Source organism: Physeter macrocephalus, chromosome 8 (assembly GCF_002837175.3).
Source record: "Physeter macrocephalus isolate SW-GA chromosome 8, ASM283717v5, whole genome shotgun sequence".
Taxonomy (NCBI): Eukaryota; Metazoa; Chordata; class Mammalia; order Artiodactyla; family Physeteridae; genus Physeter; species Physeter macrocephalus.
In genome coordinates, this window is record NC_041221.1 from 22153209 (window position 1) to 22166868 (window position 13660).

A 13660-nucleotide genomic window follows, 5' to 3' on the forward strand; every position below is an offset into this window, starting at 1 on the left:
GGCTCTATCCCCTAGACACCCTCATCTCCCCAGGCCCCCCGTCATGTCCCCAGCCCCCTTCATCCCTTTCATTTTCTCCATCCCCTTAAAAGGCTGTCTTTCTCTGCATACCACTTATCACTACTTGGCATCCAGGTCATTATTTATTTGGCTTTTATTTTTCTTTCTCCTCAGCTCTAGGAGGACAGACACTTCTGTTTCATTCCCTTTACACTCAGTGGCACATGGGAGGTGCTCAAAAACTCTGACCGGATCTAAGTCATGCCAGGCGTGTGCTTATGAGAGAAAAGCACTAACTTCACACCAACTTGGAATGAATTAACACAAACCAAAACAACAGAACAACAAAGTTAATGTCCGTGACTTAAGTGGTGATACTTCAGAGTATCACTTAATTTCACAGCAGTTAAAAGTTTCTTTGAAAGTGACACGGTGGCATTCTTAAACATTAACTGCCACAGGCAAAAATCCTCTGATCCAAAAAGAAATCCCACCAGAAGCTTTTTCATCCAGATTTCTGTGTATTGTATAAAGATTATGATATTAATACAGAATCCAGATTTTAATACACATACTGTCCTCGGGTCAGATTTACAGAGACAATGTCCTAGTGTGCAAGAGGGTCTAACCCAGCGGCAGGTGGGCTCGACCATGCCAAGGGGATGCACAACCTCCTTCCCCCACCCCCATCCCTGTCAACCCCCCTCTCTATGCCCACGCCTCCAACCCCCAGCCCCGCCGTGCCTGCTGTGAACCTGACCTTCTCACCTTGTGAGTTTGGTTGTCTCTGTTGGTCACCACCCACCCTGTGCAGCTGATGAGAAGCAAAGCCCTTCCTCTCAAAAACCATGCAGAGATAAAAGAAGAACTGAGCCGTATGTGGTACATACAGTGGCCTGGTAACTTGGGAGAAATACTCTTTCTTGCATGTGTGGTTTCATCCCTGGAAGGCCAGTGTGTTCTTAGAACTATGATAGCCAGGCCTGGGAGGTTAAGCAAAGACCTATTTATCTATTGAAAAGAACTCCTGAGTTTTGCTGTCATGGAACTGATACATTCTAGAGGACTAAACAACAGTCACAAAAATTAATACGCAGTTTAACATGGCAGAATGGAGTGAGTGTGACGGTAGCTTAGTCTTCACTTCCTGGCACAGTGAGACAGAGGAGAGCCTCACAGAGGTGAGTTACGTGCAGCCAGCTGCACACAGTGCTACATAAACACACACACAGTGAATCTGTTCACACCCAGCGATACCCTGCCTTGCTATTACCTCCTCGTTAACGTGGAGTCCCAGGCTTTTTGCATGTTCTCTGTCGTCTCGGTGCAATTTCTGATTATAACCTGGGTTCCTCTTAAAAACACAGTCATAGAGGGAAATGATTCCGGTCTGGGAATAAAAAGAGAAAGAAAGCCATGGTTTATTCAAGGGCTGAGCTGTGGAAGCTTCATGTGGCTTGAGAGCCCAAACTCTCCCTGAGGAAGAGTGGAGATGTATAGAGGTTCCCGACTGCACCGAACATGTATGGGGAAGGTCACCATCCCTCGGGTGACCAGAGCACGGACGCCAGGCCCCAAGTTCCTGAGAGGCCCGACAGGGTGGAGATGTTTCCAGGGACACTTTTCCTAGACTGTTACAGACCCCTCCTTCCCAGAGGAGGCTCCTTGCTCTCCCTGACTCCACCCTAGGGCTCAAATCTTAAAATTATGATAATCAGCTCAATATATGTGTTTTCTCCTCCATTTATTTCTTTTTTTTTTGGCCGTGCCGCGTGGCACGTGGGGTCTTAGCTCCCTGACCAGGGATCGAACCCACGCCCCCTGCAGTGGAAACTTGGAGTCTTAACCACTGGACCGCCAGGGAAGTCCCTCTCCTTCATTTCTACTTTTCTTGCATTTCTCAAATTCTCTGTAGTAGGCTTGTACTGCTTTGAAAAACTAACAATATCTGAATACTAGGACAATATACCCAAATAGAAGTTCTCCCTCTCTGGAGAGAAATATTTTCTTTAATCATATGTGGCAGCTATAAAAACTGTAATTCATATATATATGAACATATATATTTGGTATATGTTATATATGTGTATATATACATATGTATAAATACACATATATAGCAAACATATGTATAAAATACTCACACACACAGCTCTAATGTGTTAGAAAATGATCCCATTAACAGAGCTGCCATCAGTAACGTCTCCATTTTTTTATCCCCAATTTTTCTTACTACAAAAATAAAACTGCCTCATTTGGTATCTAGTAAAAGGAAAAGAAATCCACGTGTTAGCTGATCTTTCATCTTCGCCTTGTAAGTCAGGCCTGTCATTTATGTTCCTCCGGCCAAGTGCCCGCTGCCTTGAATCCTCCAGCAGCAAAGGCAGATGCGCCATCTCGCTGGGATTTGGGATCACGGGGCCTCTCACCTCTGCCTGCTTGTTTGTTTTTATCCTGAACAGTAACGCTAGAAGCGTCCCCTCCAACTGAAGGACACAGAGCTAGGAGGTAACGGTGGAAAGGACGCACATTGTGTGCACGGTCTGTTGGAAAACACATCCCGTCCGTTCTCAGTGTGGAAACTCAAGAGCTGCCGACAACGGTGGATACGGCTGGAGAGTGATGCCGCTTCAGCCCAGCCGTGAAAACTCCTTCCAGTTCAGCTATCCTGTGCAAGACGTGCCGCTCCTGCTCGGGAAGGTTTGAAGATAACTCAGACATGGCTGCTGTGCTGGTGCCATTAACCATCTAGTCAGGAAAACAACACCATCTTTTAGAAACATTACTTTCAAGTTCTTCAGAATTTCAGTGGCACCATGTTCAAGGCGCTTATTCAGCGATGCTGGAATCCTGGTTTGCCTACGTTCCGAGTCACTCCAAGTGGCTAGAGACAGGAGCCACGGCTTCTGAATCCGTGCCCTGATGGTCATTTAATGAGGTCACCTCGCAGGAGCTTCTTCTTGGCTTTGTCTTCCCTCTCCCCCATTCGGCTGCTGGGTCTGCGCATGCACTGGTTTGGCCGGCCCTGACTTTCACGCCTCCTGAAGGCCACCTACACCCTACAGCCTCCTGAAGGTAACCTTGGACGCATGGGATTAAAAAGCAAAAGACCCAAATCAGTGGAGAGGTGATACATTATTCAGCTTTTGGTACTGTGAACATTGGCTAGCTGTTTGGGAAAAAAAGAAAAAGAAGGCTGGGTCTTCACATCCCACTATGGACAAAAGGAAACTCTGGATGGATTAGAAAAATAACTGAAAGGAAAACCCACAAGGGACCTCCTAGGCAAGAAAGCAATGGGGAAATATCACAAAGAAAATATCCATCACTTTGACCATGCAAAAATCAGACATTTGCTTATCAAATAAAATTCAAACTTAAAAAACCTTTAGGAAATGAAGAAGACATCTCAGTGTCTTTAACATCAGGGTGTAGGATGTCCACAGAAGCAGAAGCTGGTGGGGTTGGCTGGGTGCTCACTTCTAGCCTAGAGAGGTTAAGCAGACCTCACAGCAAACCTTTTTTTGGGTAAGCTACCGGGCCAGCGGGTCCGGCAGAGACACAGCAGAAGCTCAAGGATGCCACCCACTCTGCTGGGACGGTGGGACACAAATTCTCCAAAGGAGCATGCTCGCCTTCTGTAAAGGGGGTATTGCAATGCAGACCCTTCCCTTTGGGGTTCAGAGCTACTGGCCAGGCCCGGCAGAGGCAGACACGAACAGTAACTTGAAACCCCATCACCCCTACATCGCCCGCATTTACACGGTAATGTAGGCTGGGCTCTTGGTCATAATGTAGATGTTCCATTGTCACTGGAATCCCTCCTGGCCCGACTGACCCGTGAAATGGGTGTGTTTCGGGAAAGAGCTGCCGTGGGCAACAGGATGACCTGGTTTCCTAGGACCGAGCACCTGAGTGGGAGCTGCACCTGCGGCCAGAGGTGCCCCCTCTGCACCCTGAGAACCTCGGGCCAGAGCGGAGGAGACCAGCGGCCAGGCTCTGCAGTGCTGCCTGCAGTGACCAGCTGCTCCCGGGTGCGCGGCTCAGCCCCACCACAAGGGGGCAGCCCTGAGAGCAGGGGAAACGGATCCTCCTTGCGCTGGCTTCCTGTGCAGGTGGCCCATTCACGCCTGCCCCTCCTGAACTGAGTAAGCCCCTGGGGTCCTTGGACTTGTCCTGGGAGAGAGACTAAAGAGGGAGGAGCGAACTCAAGAACAGAATGGGAATGCCGTCGCTGTTACCTGAACGAGGAAGGAAGTCTTGCTCCATTCTGTCCCCTATGATGGAGAAACCCACTGCAATATGCAGCTCTACAGAATAATGCCTACCTCTTCTCATTCTAATTGGGTGTCCTAAAATACTCTTAAGATCTAGGAGCAGCAACGCCGGACTCCCATCCGCAGGATTAGGTACCAACAGCCTACTATATCTTTGAAGAGTCTTTATTAGAAATCTCACTGCTGATGGATGTGATCAGAATCTTTAAGTCTTCTGTGTGGGGATTTTGCCTACTCAGGACTTTCCAGAGTAAAGACGAGTTTTTTTCTATCATTGAAAAATAAGAAAAAATTAATCCATCACCACGCAGGCAGCCTTAATGACTGTCCATTTCCATTACCTAATCAAACCAAAAATCTGGGTTTTCCTGGATTTTAATTATTAATCCTTCTTCTTTCGGTCTTTTTTATTCCTTTATGATTTGAAGCAAGATGATATTAAGAAAAGCCAAACTGGATTTAGACGCTACCACAAAACAGGGCTTCTGGGTTCCTGATATTTTGCTATTAAAATCTCTCAAGGGATTTCTTCTATTTCACAGATGACTTTTTTTTTTTTTTTTTTTAAGGCAAATCTGTGCACAAGGTATTAAAGAAGCATTAATTAAATGCCCCTTTACCTAACAACGTGGAGTTAGTCATAGGGTTTGGGCTTCTTGTCTCTTTTCTTTTGCTTTTTCTCTTTTACATCCTTGGGGGCCTTAGTTTTTTAGTTGCTCTCTTGCACTGGATTTACAAGACATTTATGTTCACTAGCCCTTATTTTTTTGGATTGTAGGCTTAATTTTTAAGAAGTTGGGGAAGGGGCTTCCCTGGTGGCGCAGTGGTTGAGAGTCCGCCTGCCGATGCAGGGGACACGGGTTCGTGACCCGATCTGGGAAGATCCCACATGCCGCAGAGCGGTTGGGCCCGTGAGCCATGGCCGCTGGGCCTGCGTGTCCGGAGCCTGTGCTCTGCAACGGGAGAGGCCACAACAGTGAGAGGCCCGCGTACCAAAAAAAAAAAAAAAAGGCAAAGCAGAGCCCCTTTATTTTTCTCTCATGATTTCCTTAGCTCGTTTGTGTTTGGAGTATCATTATAATGTATTCTGGTCTTATTCTGGTAGTGGTGTCTGATCACCCACCATCAGTTTCCCTATGGTGACCCCTACTCCTAACACTGAAAAATCACTCCAGTCTGTAGCCCTGGGCTGATGCCATAAGACAAGTGGGGGCCTTCAGTTTTCAGCCTCCAAAGCACGTTGGGTCTACTTTGTGCCAGGCACTCTCCTAGACTCTGGAACAGAAATAGGGAGGCCCTACTTTAAAGGAGACCACCTAAAGGCTGAGAATGGAAATAAACCCACAAATTAAAATACCTCAACATAACACACAGGTATGTACAAAGTACAGTAGCACCAAAGAAGGAAGGATCAGCTTTTGTCTGGCCTGGGGGTAACAAGTGGATGCAAATGAAGTTGACAGGACGCACCACACCACTGTAGCCAGGGCCACTGGGGAGTAAGCTCCCTGTGTGTGAAATTCATATGTTGAAGTCCTAACCCCTAGTACCTCAGAACATGACCTTATTTGGAAATAAGATTACCGAAGGCGTAATTAGTTGAGGTCAGACTGCGATAGGGTGGGTCCCTAATCCAATAAGACTGGTGCCCTTATTAAAAGAATTTGCACACAGACACAAATAGGCGGAAAGTGAAGATGATATGAAGAGACACAGGGAGAAGACGGCTGAGCTAAGGAGAGAGGCGGGGGACAGCTTCTCCCTCACAGCCTCAGAAGGGACCAACTCTGCCAGCACCTTGATTTCAGATGTCTAGCCTCCAGAAACTGTGAGACAATAAACTTCTGTTGTTTAAGCAGCCAGGTCTGTGGTACTTTGTTACAGCAGCTCTAACAACATACGCGATAAGGAGAAGTAGCCACCTTTTGAACGATGGAAAGTAAGGATAGAGATAGTACAAAGGTTATTGCAGTGGAACCAGAGACCCAACCACAGAACACTCCGCTCAGGTAAACTGAATCGGTAGACCTACTGGCTTGGTAGACATCACCAATGTTCAGTGCTCCTCTACTGACTACACAGAGGATTAATCTCCCCTCTCCTTTAGGTTAGTGAAGCCATGAGCCCAGTTCTAACCAATGAACGGTGCGTAGAGGTGACATGTGACTCTTCAATCGGAAGTATTTAAGAGCCAGTGCCAGGGACTCCTGAAGCTTCAGACTGAAGTGTTAGCAGCTTCCACGGTGGCCACTGAGGGACGGTACTGGGCAGAGTCACCCTTCTGATCCCTGTTGGATGCTTAGCATGAGAAATAAGCTTTGTTTCAGGCCACTGAGACTTTGGGGGTTGTTTGTTACTGCAGCATAACCTAGCTTATCATGACTAATGCAAGTTCATAAACAAGGAAGAAGTCCTGGCCTACCACCTCCAGCTCACAGGGGGCCTGAGGACTGTCTCTTCTGGGGTTGTGGGCTTTATTATACCCAGTGCCTCCTCCCAAACTTGGGAGCTCTCTTCCTCCCAGAAGTTACACAAACTCTCACACAAATAGTTGGGGGAAGATTTTGAGCAAACTGAGATTCAAGTCCTTTATTTTCTCCTCCCTTTCAGACCATTTTGAATATAAATGCGCTCTTCATTGTAAGTTTCCATCACAATTAGGCCAGGGCCAAGTGACCAGCTCTGGCCAGGGAATGTGGGTGAAACCAGTGGACGCCATCTTCTAGGCCTGGTCCCTAAGAAACTCTCAGCAGGCTTCCACACTCTCTCTCCTTGCTCACTGACCAGCAATTTAAAGGATCCAGGGAAAGACCCAAAGTCTCAAAGATTCCCAGGCCCTGGCAATAATGGAGTCACTAAAACAGAGAAGCTCAGTTTCCCAAGTAACTGCATTAAGAAGACCCGCCCAGGGGAAACATACATGTTGGGCTGTATTTCATTACATTATGTTTATATGCTTAAGGCCACTGGCGCACTTATGTTAACAACCTGCTCTCTGGAGAAAAAAGACCTGATTTTTGCTAATTTTTGCTAATGTTTGCTAATTTCTGTGGTGTAAAGGCTCCCATCATGGCCAATTTCAGGCTTCCAATTGAATGCAGAGTTCAGAAGAGATGCTAAAAATCCCCTTTGTCAGCATGATCAGGCTCTGACACACCACTAGTTAAGACTCTCAGGGTTTGGGGTCCATTTGTTTGCATAGCACATCCTAGCCCACCTTTATTAATAAGGTTATGACGGAGCTACTCTCATCCCCTCTCCTCAGGGGCCATAGTACTGCTACTTCTCACCCGGAGGCTTTCAGGTACTGTTTGCCTACCCAGAGCTTTGTGACCTACTTTTAAAACGGAAAATTCCCAAGGTGACTGAAAATGGTTTTCTTTGATTCATAAGGGCCTCATTTTACTTCTGATAAATTCAGTGCTTCTCCTTGGGAGTCAAGCAGTGTATGAAGCTTAAGGAGTATGTTTTCATTAATTTTAATATTGTTCAAAATTCCATCTCTCAGAAGAAATGTAGCTTGTCAAGGACATAATGATAACTTTTTTAAAAGGACAATACTCAACTGTTCTCTTTGGTTTGTGGCAAAGATTGTGTTTCCTCTCTGGTGTGTTAAGATCACAAGTTTGGGAAATTTTCATAACTTTCCAAAAAATCTGAATAGTTTATCAATTTAATAAGAATGAAGCCAGTTGCCTTCTCTCTTCCATTGATACCAGTTCCCCATTCGCCCCCTCTTCTGCCCCCTGCCCCCCAGCAATTCACGTCAAGGAAGAAAGGGCCATCCACGGGGGCTGAAACCTGAATCTAGTCTTACATGTTGTCACTTGGTCAAATATATTGGGGAAAATGCTGTTTGTTTTCATGTATCATTTGCTTGTTGTACTTCTTAAAAGGGGATGATTTTGAAAAAAAGTCTGAGATACACTATTAAATGAAAAGAGCATGTTGCAAATATATACAGGTAGATGCGTGATCGTGTGCGAACATGTTCTTATATTTAAAAATTCGACACACATGACTGCATTCATAAACGCACGTGGAAAGGCGTGCACCGTGTGCTCACATGGGTGGTCATGACTGGTAGGAACCAACTGGTAGGAAACCAACTGGTAGGAACCAACTGGTAGGAAATTCCCTGTTCCTGGTGTTTCCTTCCAGAGGAATCACTTCCGCTAGAAGGGCACACATGACCTCTCCTCTCACTCCTTCCTCCCTCTTGGGTGACCTGCCCCCCTTCCACCTGCCCCGGAGGAAGACACTCAGCCCCACCCTCCAGGCCTTAAGTTCCCAGGGGCAGGTCACTGAACAGTACAAGGGCAGCCAGCTCAGACAGAGAGAGGCAACCAGCGTCCACTCCCAATTTTGGTCCCCCGAGAAGAAGAGCAAGGTCAAGGATAACCCAAACAGCAGATAATCCAAAAGGAAACCTCTGTTTAGCCTCAGAAGCTGAGCTTATCAATCGGTGACTTGTCTCTTTGTTTCACAAATCCGCATCCATTTATTCACCCTCACTGGTTCATCAGCAGCTATTTATGATGCACCAACTATGAGACCGTGGGCACTCTTTCAATTGCTGAGGATAGAGGAGCCACACAAATAAATCCCTGCCCTCATGGAGCTCATATTTTAATAGGAGAGAAAAAACCAACAAGATAACCAAGTAAAATATTTAGTAGGTTAGATACTAGCACATGCAAAGGAGAAGATCAGGCAGGATGGGGAGGGTGTCTTGGTGGGCAGGGGGCGGGGCGGGCATACTTGCATTTGGCTAGTACACATTGGGACTGGAGGACATGCGGGTGCAAGATGGATAAGAGAGAGAAACTTGCCTAGATTTTCACAGGTGGCCCAGCAACAGAACCGGAGCTCCCATGTCCCCCACAGCCCCTAGGAGTGGCCAAGCCTGTATGGCAGATGTACTTGATGCCTAAAGGTGAAGAGGGTCCAGGAAGGGCTCGGGGAGCTGGTATTGAACACTTCCTGTATCCTGGACGTGGGCATAGGCCCTTCAGGGACGCCCCTTTGCACCTCTGTGCAGTCAACACCCATCATTATGTTTACCAAGCGCTTAGCTGCACGAGGCAAAAGGAAATTCAGTTATCAGGAGGGTAAAGAAACAGTCAGCCCCTTGCCTCTTTCTCTCCACCACACACCCTCACGGAAAGTCGGCTAATCCCACCAAAACTAAGGTTGGATTTTCTGAGCAAAGCTTCACTCAAGACACAGCTACTCACAATTCACATTAGCATGAAGGAAAGCATATTCTAAAACTGCCTAAGGTTTTTTTTTTTAATGTAGCTTTTAGACTTTGAGAAATTTAATCAAAACTGTCATAAAAGGGCATTCTCCTTTGACTTAGCCTTTCCATTTCAGTAGCAGAAATGTTGCACAAGGCAGAAGAAGAAAAAAGTAATTTAAAAACACCATTGGACTGAATCTATGGAACGCTATTTTGTAGAAAAAGCCCACACTGCTAGAGGCTCCCTAGGGAGGAGGACAGGGGTTGATAGCATTTTCGCCGGCAGCTTTAGAGGACAAATTTGACTTAAGATCCAGGGTATCACTGGGGCTTTAAATAAGTGTGCTGCTGCAAGAGCTTTGACTTTGGGCTCCTGCGGGGGAGATGCCTTATAGAACATCAGGAACCACCAGATTGACACGCAGACTACCTGCCTCACCTGTGTTAATTTCCAACAGTGAACAAGATGGAGGATAAAAGGCCCCAGGACCGGACCCTCAATGAAAGGAAACTCTAATCATCACTAAGAAGAACAGATAATAAGAAGAAGAGCTCTTCTTACATTGGGCTTACTATGTGCCACTTTCCACCCATTAATTAAATTAATTTTCATAAGAGCTCCACGCATTTGGTGCTGTTCGATCCCTGATCCCGAGACGGGCAAGGTGAGACGGAGTGCCTGGTCTGTGACTTGAACTAATAACACAGAGGACTAGTAATGCAGGACTCCTGGGCCTGTGCTACTAACGAACTAACCGGTGAGTGTGACACACAGCAACTGACTTAAGAGCTACTTTTGCAATGTTTCTTCCCAGCTTTGAGCGGGGCCTGGAATTATTTACAAAGAATTTAGGGGCAGCTGAGACCCCAGCAGACCTGTGATACAGAGTTCATCCTTTTTAGTCCAAATGATCTCAAGGTCAGAGAATCAGCTTCTGGAATCCTGTAGCTGATTGAATACCAGCACATACAAGGTCATTATTGCCATTGGTAGCTGGCTTGCAAATGGACTTTGAAATGTCTTTTGTTGTTCTTGCTGCTTTGAAGGCTTTTTTATTTAGGTGTTAACCTTTCTCCTGCATCCTTTTTTTCCCCCTGTGACGCTAAAGCCCTCAGGACTTGAATTTGCCTGTGCCCCCAGCTATCAACAGTACGGAATTCATTTTCTTAAAATCTACTCTGCATTAATCTGTCTAAGGCCCATCCCTCCATTGGCAGTAAGACATCAGAGCAGATGTTGGCAAGCGTTTTCTGTAAAGGGACAGATAGTCACTGTTTTAGGCTTTGCAGGTGCCATGGTCACTGTTGCAACTATTCAGCTCTGTGTGGTTGCTGTTGACAGTACTATACACATGGGTATGTAACTGTGTTTTAATAAAACTTTCTTAATGCCGGCGGCAGGGCAGATTTGGCCCCGGAGGCTTCCTATGCATGGGCCCTGCACCAGAGGGGCACGCTTCTTGCCCACTTCTGATCTGCTTCCAAGTCCGGAGCCCCGGTCACCTCCTTCCTTCGGCGTCTCTCTGCCCCTTGGTTGATTTGGCCCCAGAAAGGTGGAGCGATGTGTCAGGTTGGTGAATTTAGGAAGAACAAACTGAGTCTGCCACACTCAGCTCTGCCCCTTTTCCCTTGGTAGTGCCTGGCCCACAGCGGGTAGAGGGGTCTTCTCTGCTTTTTCCGGGGCCCACAGCTCTAGTGGCTGGATGGGTAAATCCCTCTGATTCAGAGCTTCAGTCTCCCCAAGCCCAAACCCATTTGCCCAGAGTCCTTAGCGGGATCCTTGCACCCTGGCTTTTATCTCTGACAAATATGTGTCTTGGCCCCCACCTGCTTAATCCTTTATCTTATTTCCCTATAGCCTCAAAGTGGTAATCCGTAAGACCCCTCAAAGATACACATAAAATGGTGTACTGTGAATTTTTTCACTATGTCAAGAAGCCGGATAATATTTATATACTTTCAATAAAACAGCATGGACCAACTTGAAACATCAAGACTCCTTGATGTTTGGCTGGTTCTCTCATGCTTGTGCATTAATGCTGTGCGTGACTCATAAGTTCACTGGCAGTAATAAAAGTTTTGCACACCTAAGTTGTAAAGTTCATTTAATAAATAAAATTATTTCTAGATAAAAGTTCTTTCAAAATATATTGCTCATGGGAGGAAAAGATATGAGGTCCATGGTGGCTGTGAGGTCGGGAACCACTGCTCTCAATCCCATTCCTGTCTTAATGGTGAGCAGAGATATTCAAGCCCGGGCCAGTCAGGAAACAGGGAGGCAAGGACAGATGAGCTACAGGCGCCGCCTTTCTTCCTCCTGTCCTCTTGTCCTTCCACATCGTCAAAGCCAAGCAGAGAGGCGGCGCTGACAGATACAAGAGATCCTCCTGGCTGCGGTTTACGTGTTGGTTTGCTGGGGCTGCCAAAACACGCAGCACCCAGAACCAGGGGCTCAGCAACAGGCATATACTGTCTCACAGTTCTGGTGGCCAAAGTCGGAGATCAAGGTGTCAGCAGAGCTGGTTCCTTCCGAGGGCCATGAGGGAAGGATCTGTTCCCAGCCTGTCCTTGGCTTACAGACAGCTGTCTTCTCCCTGTCCATTCACATCATTTCCCCTCTACGCAGGTCTGTCTCTGTGCCCAAAGTGCCTCTTTTCCCAGACGGAAAAGAGGATCAGGGCCCCCCACTAATGACCTCACTTTGATCACCTCTGTAAAGACCCTGTCACCAAATAAAGTCACATTCTGAGGTGCAGGGGATCAGGACTCTAACATAAGAATAATAGGGGGACACGGTTCAACCCCTTACAGTTGTCTAAACTAGAAACTACTGCTTCTGTCTGCGCGGCTAAGCTCCGTGGTTCCTTTCACACGTGGCAAGTACTCAGATGTGTGCTGACCTGATCTAAATGGGGATTCACTTGGGCTCGGTGGATTGTGGGTAGGAGAAGAAAAGGATGTGTTTGGTGGGGACACCTCACACCTCGGGAGGGAAAGACCTCCTTCCTCCCAGGCACTCGGTTAATCTACAGATCCCTCTTCAGGCCACCCCTTATCCCTGCAGGCTGAGCATCGCCAATCAGTGCGCCTTTTAATAATGATGCCCCTGCTCCCCCAGCTGCAAGACAGGCTGCAGCGACATACAGTACGAGACACTGGATGGAGACTCTTAGGAAAAACACGAAGAAAGGAATAAACGACCCCCGCAAATTCTAAGTGTTTCTTTTCCTTTCGCTTTTCTTCCTGCTTTGGCTGCAGGGTGGCCTTCGCAGACGCTCAGGCTTTCCCCTCGACTCGTGTGTACCTGGTGAGGCCCGGCCACAACCCTGGGGCGCCCCCAGCCGCGCTCCCTGCCAGCGGCAGTTCAGCCCTGCCTCGAGGTTTCCTTGTTCGCAGGCGGGCTTCTAGGAGGGTTTTCGCGCCCTGGGCGGTCCGGGCACAGTCACTGCGGCGAAAGCCTCCAGGTAGTGGCTGTTTTCGGGCCAGCCCAGGCCTGCGGCAGGCAGACCCCAGAAGCAGCGGTGCCCCTGCCGGCTGGGTGGCCCCGCGCTCCTGCGACCCTCCTCCAGATCCCGGGCACCAGGCTCACCTTGCTGCTCCCGGTAGGAGTAGAAGCCCAGGGTTCTCCCTCACTTCCCGGGGGAAAACTCGGCCGTAACCCACCCCTAGAAGGCTCCGAACACCCGCCGAGCAACCCCGGCCGCCCAGCCCGCACGCCCGGCCTCGCGGCCCCCTTCCAGGTGAGCGTTTTTCCCCTCCCCCCATCCCCACACCCGGCTCCGCGCCTGCCCCATGACCTCGTGGGGGGCGCGGGGGTCCACCTTACGCCGGTGGTCGTAGTCGCGGTACTCTGGGGTCTAGGAGCCCCAGAGGGAGGCCACTCTCCCGCCCTCCCACCCCCTTTGACCCGGACACCCCCTGACTCCCTGCGCCCCGCCCCGAACCCCGCACAGGCGGTGCCGCTCAAGCCCGCCCCAGCTCATCTGTGCAGCCCCTGCCCCGGAGTCCTAACGCGAATCTGCAGCCGCACCGCCCGGCCCTCCACGCTCCGCGGGGCGGCCCCGGCCTGCAGCCCCGCCCCCAGAAGCCCTCGCCGGCAGTGTAACCCCGCCCCCAGCATGCTCCCGGGCAATGTAGCCCC

General features: G+C 48.5%; 1 protein-coding gene across 1 annotated transcript in view; it reads right to left on the reverse strand.

Moving 5' to 3' along the window:
- Positions 1-13660, reverse strand: part of CFAP90 (cilia and flagella associated protein 90) — an 18971-nt gene that overhangs the window by 4512 nt on the left and 799 nt on the right. Inside the window, exon 3 of the mRNA XM_024121363.3 lies at positions 1274-1390. Coding sequence (XP_023977131.2) covers positions 1274-1390 — 117 coding nt within the window. The remainder of the gene's footprint in view (positions 1-1273; positions 1391-13660) is intronic.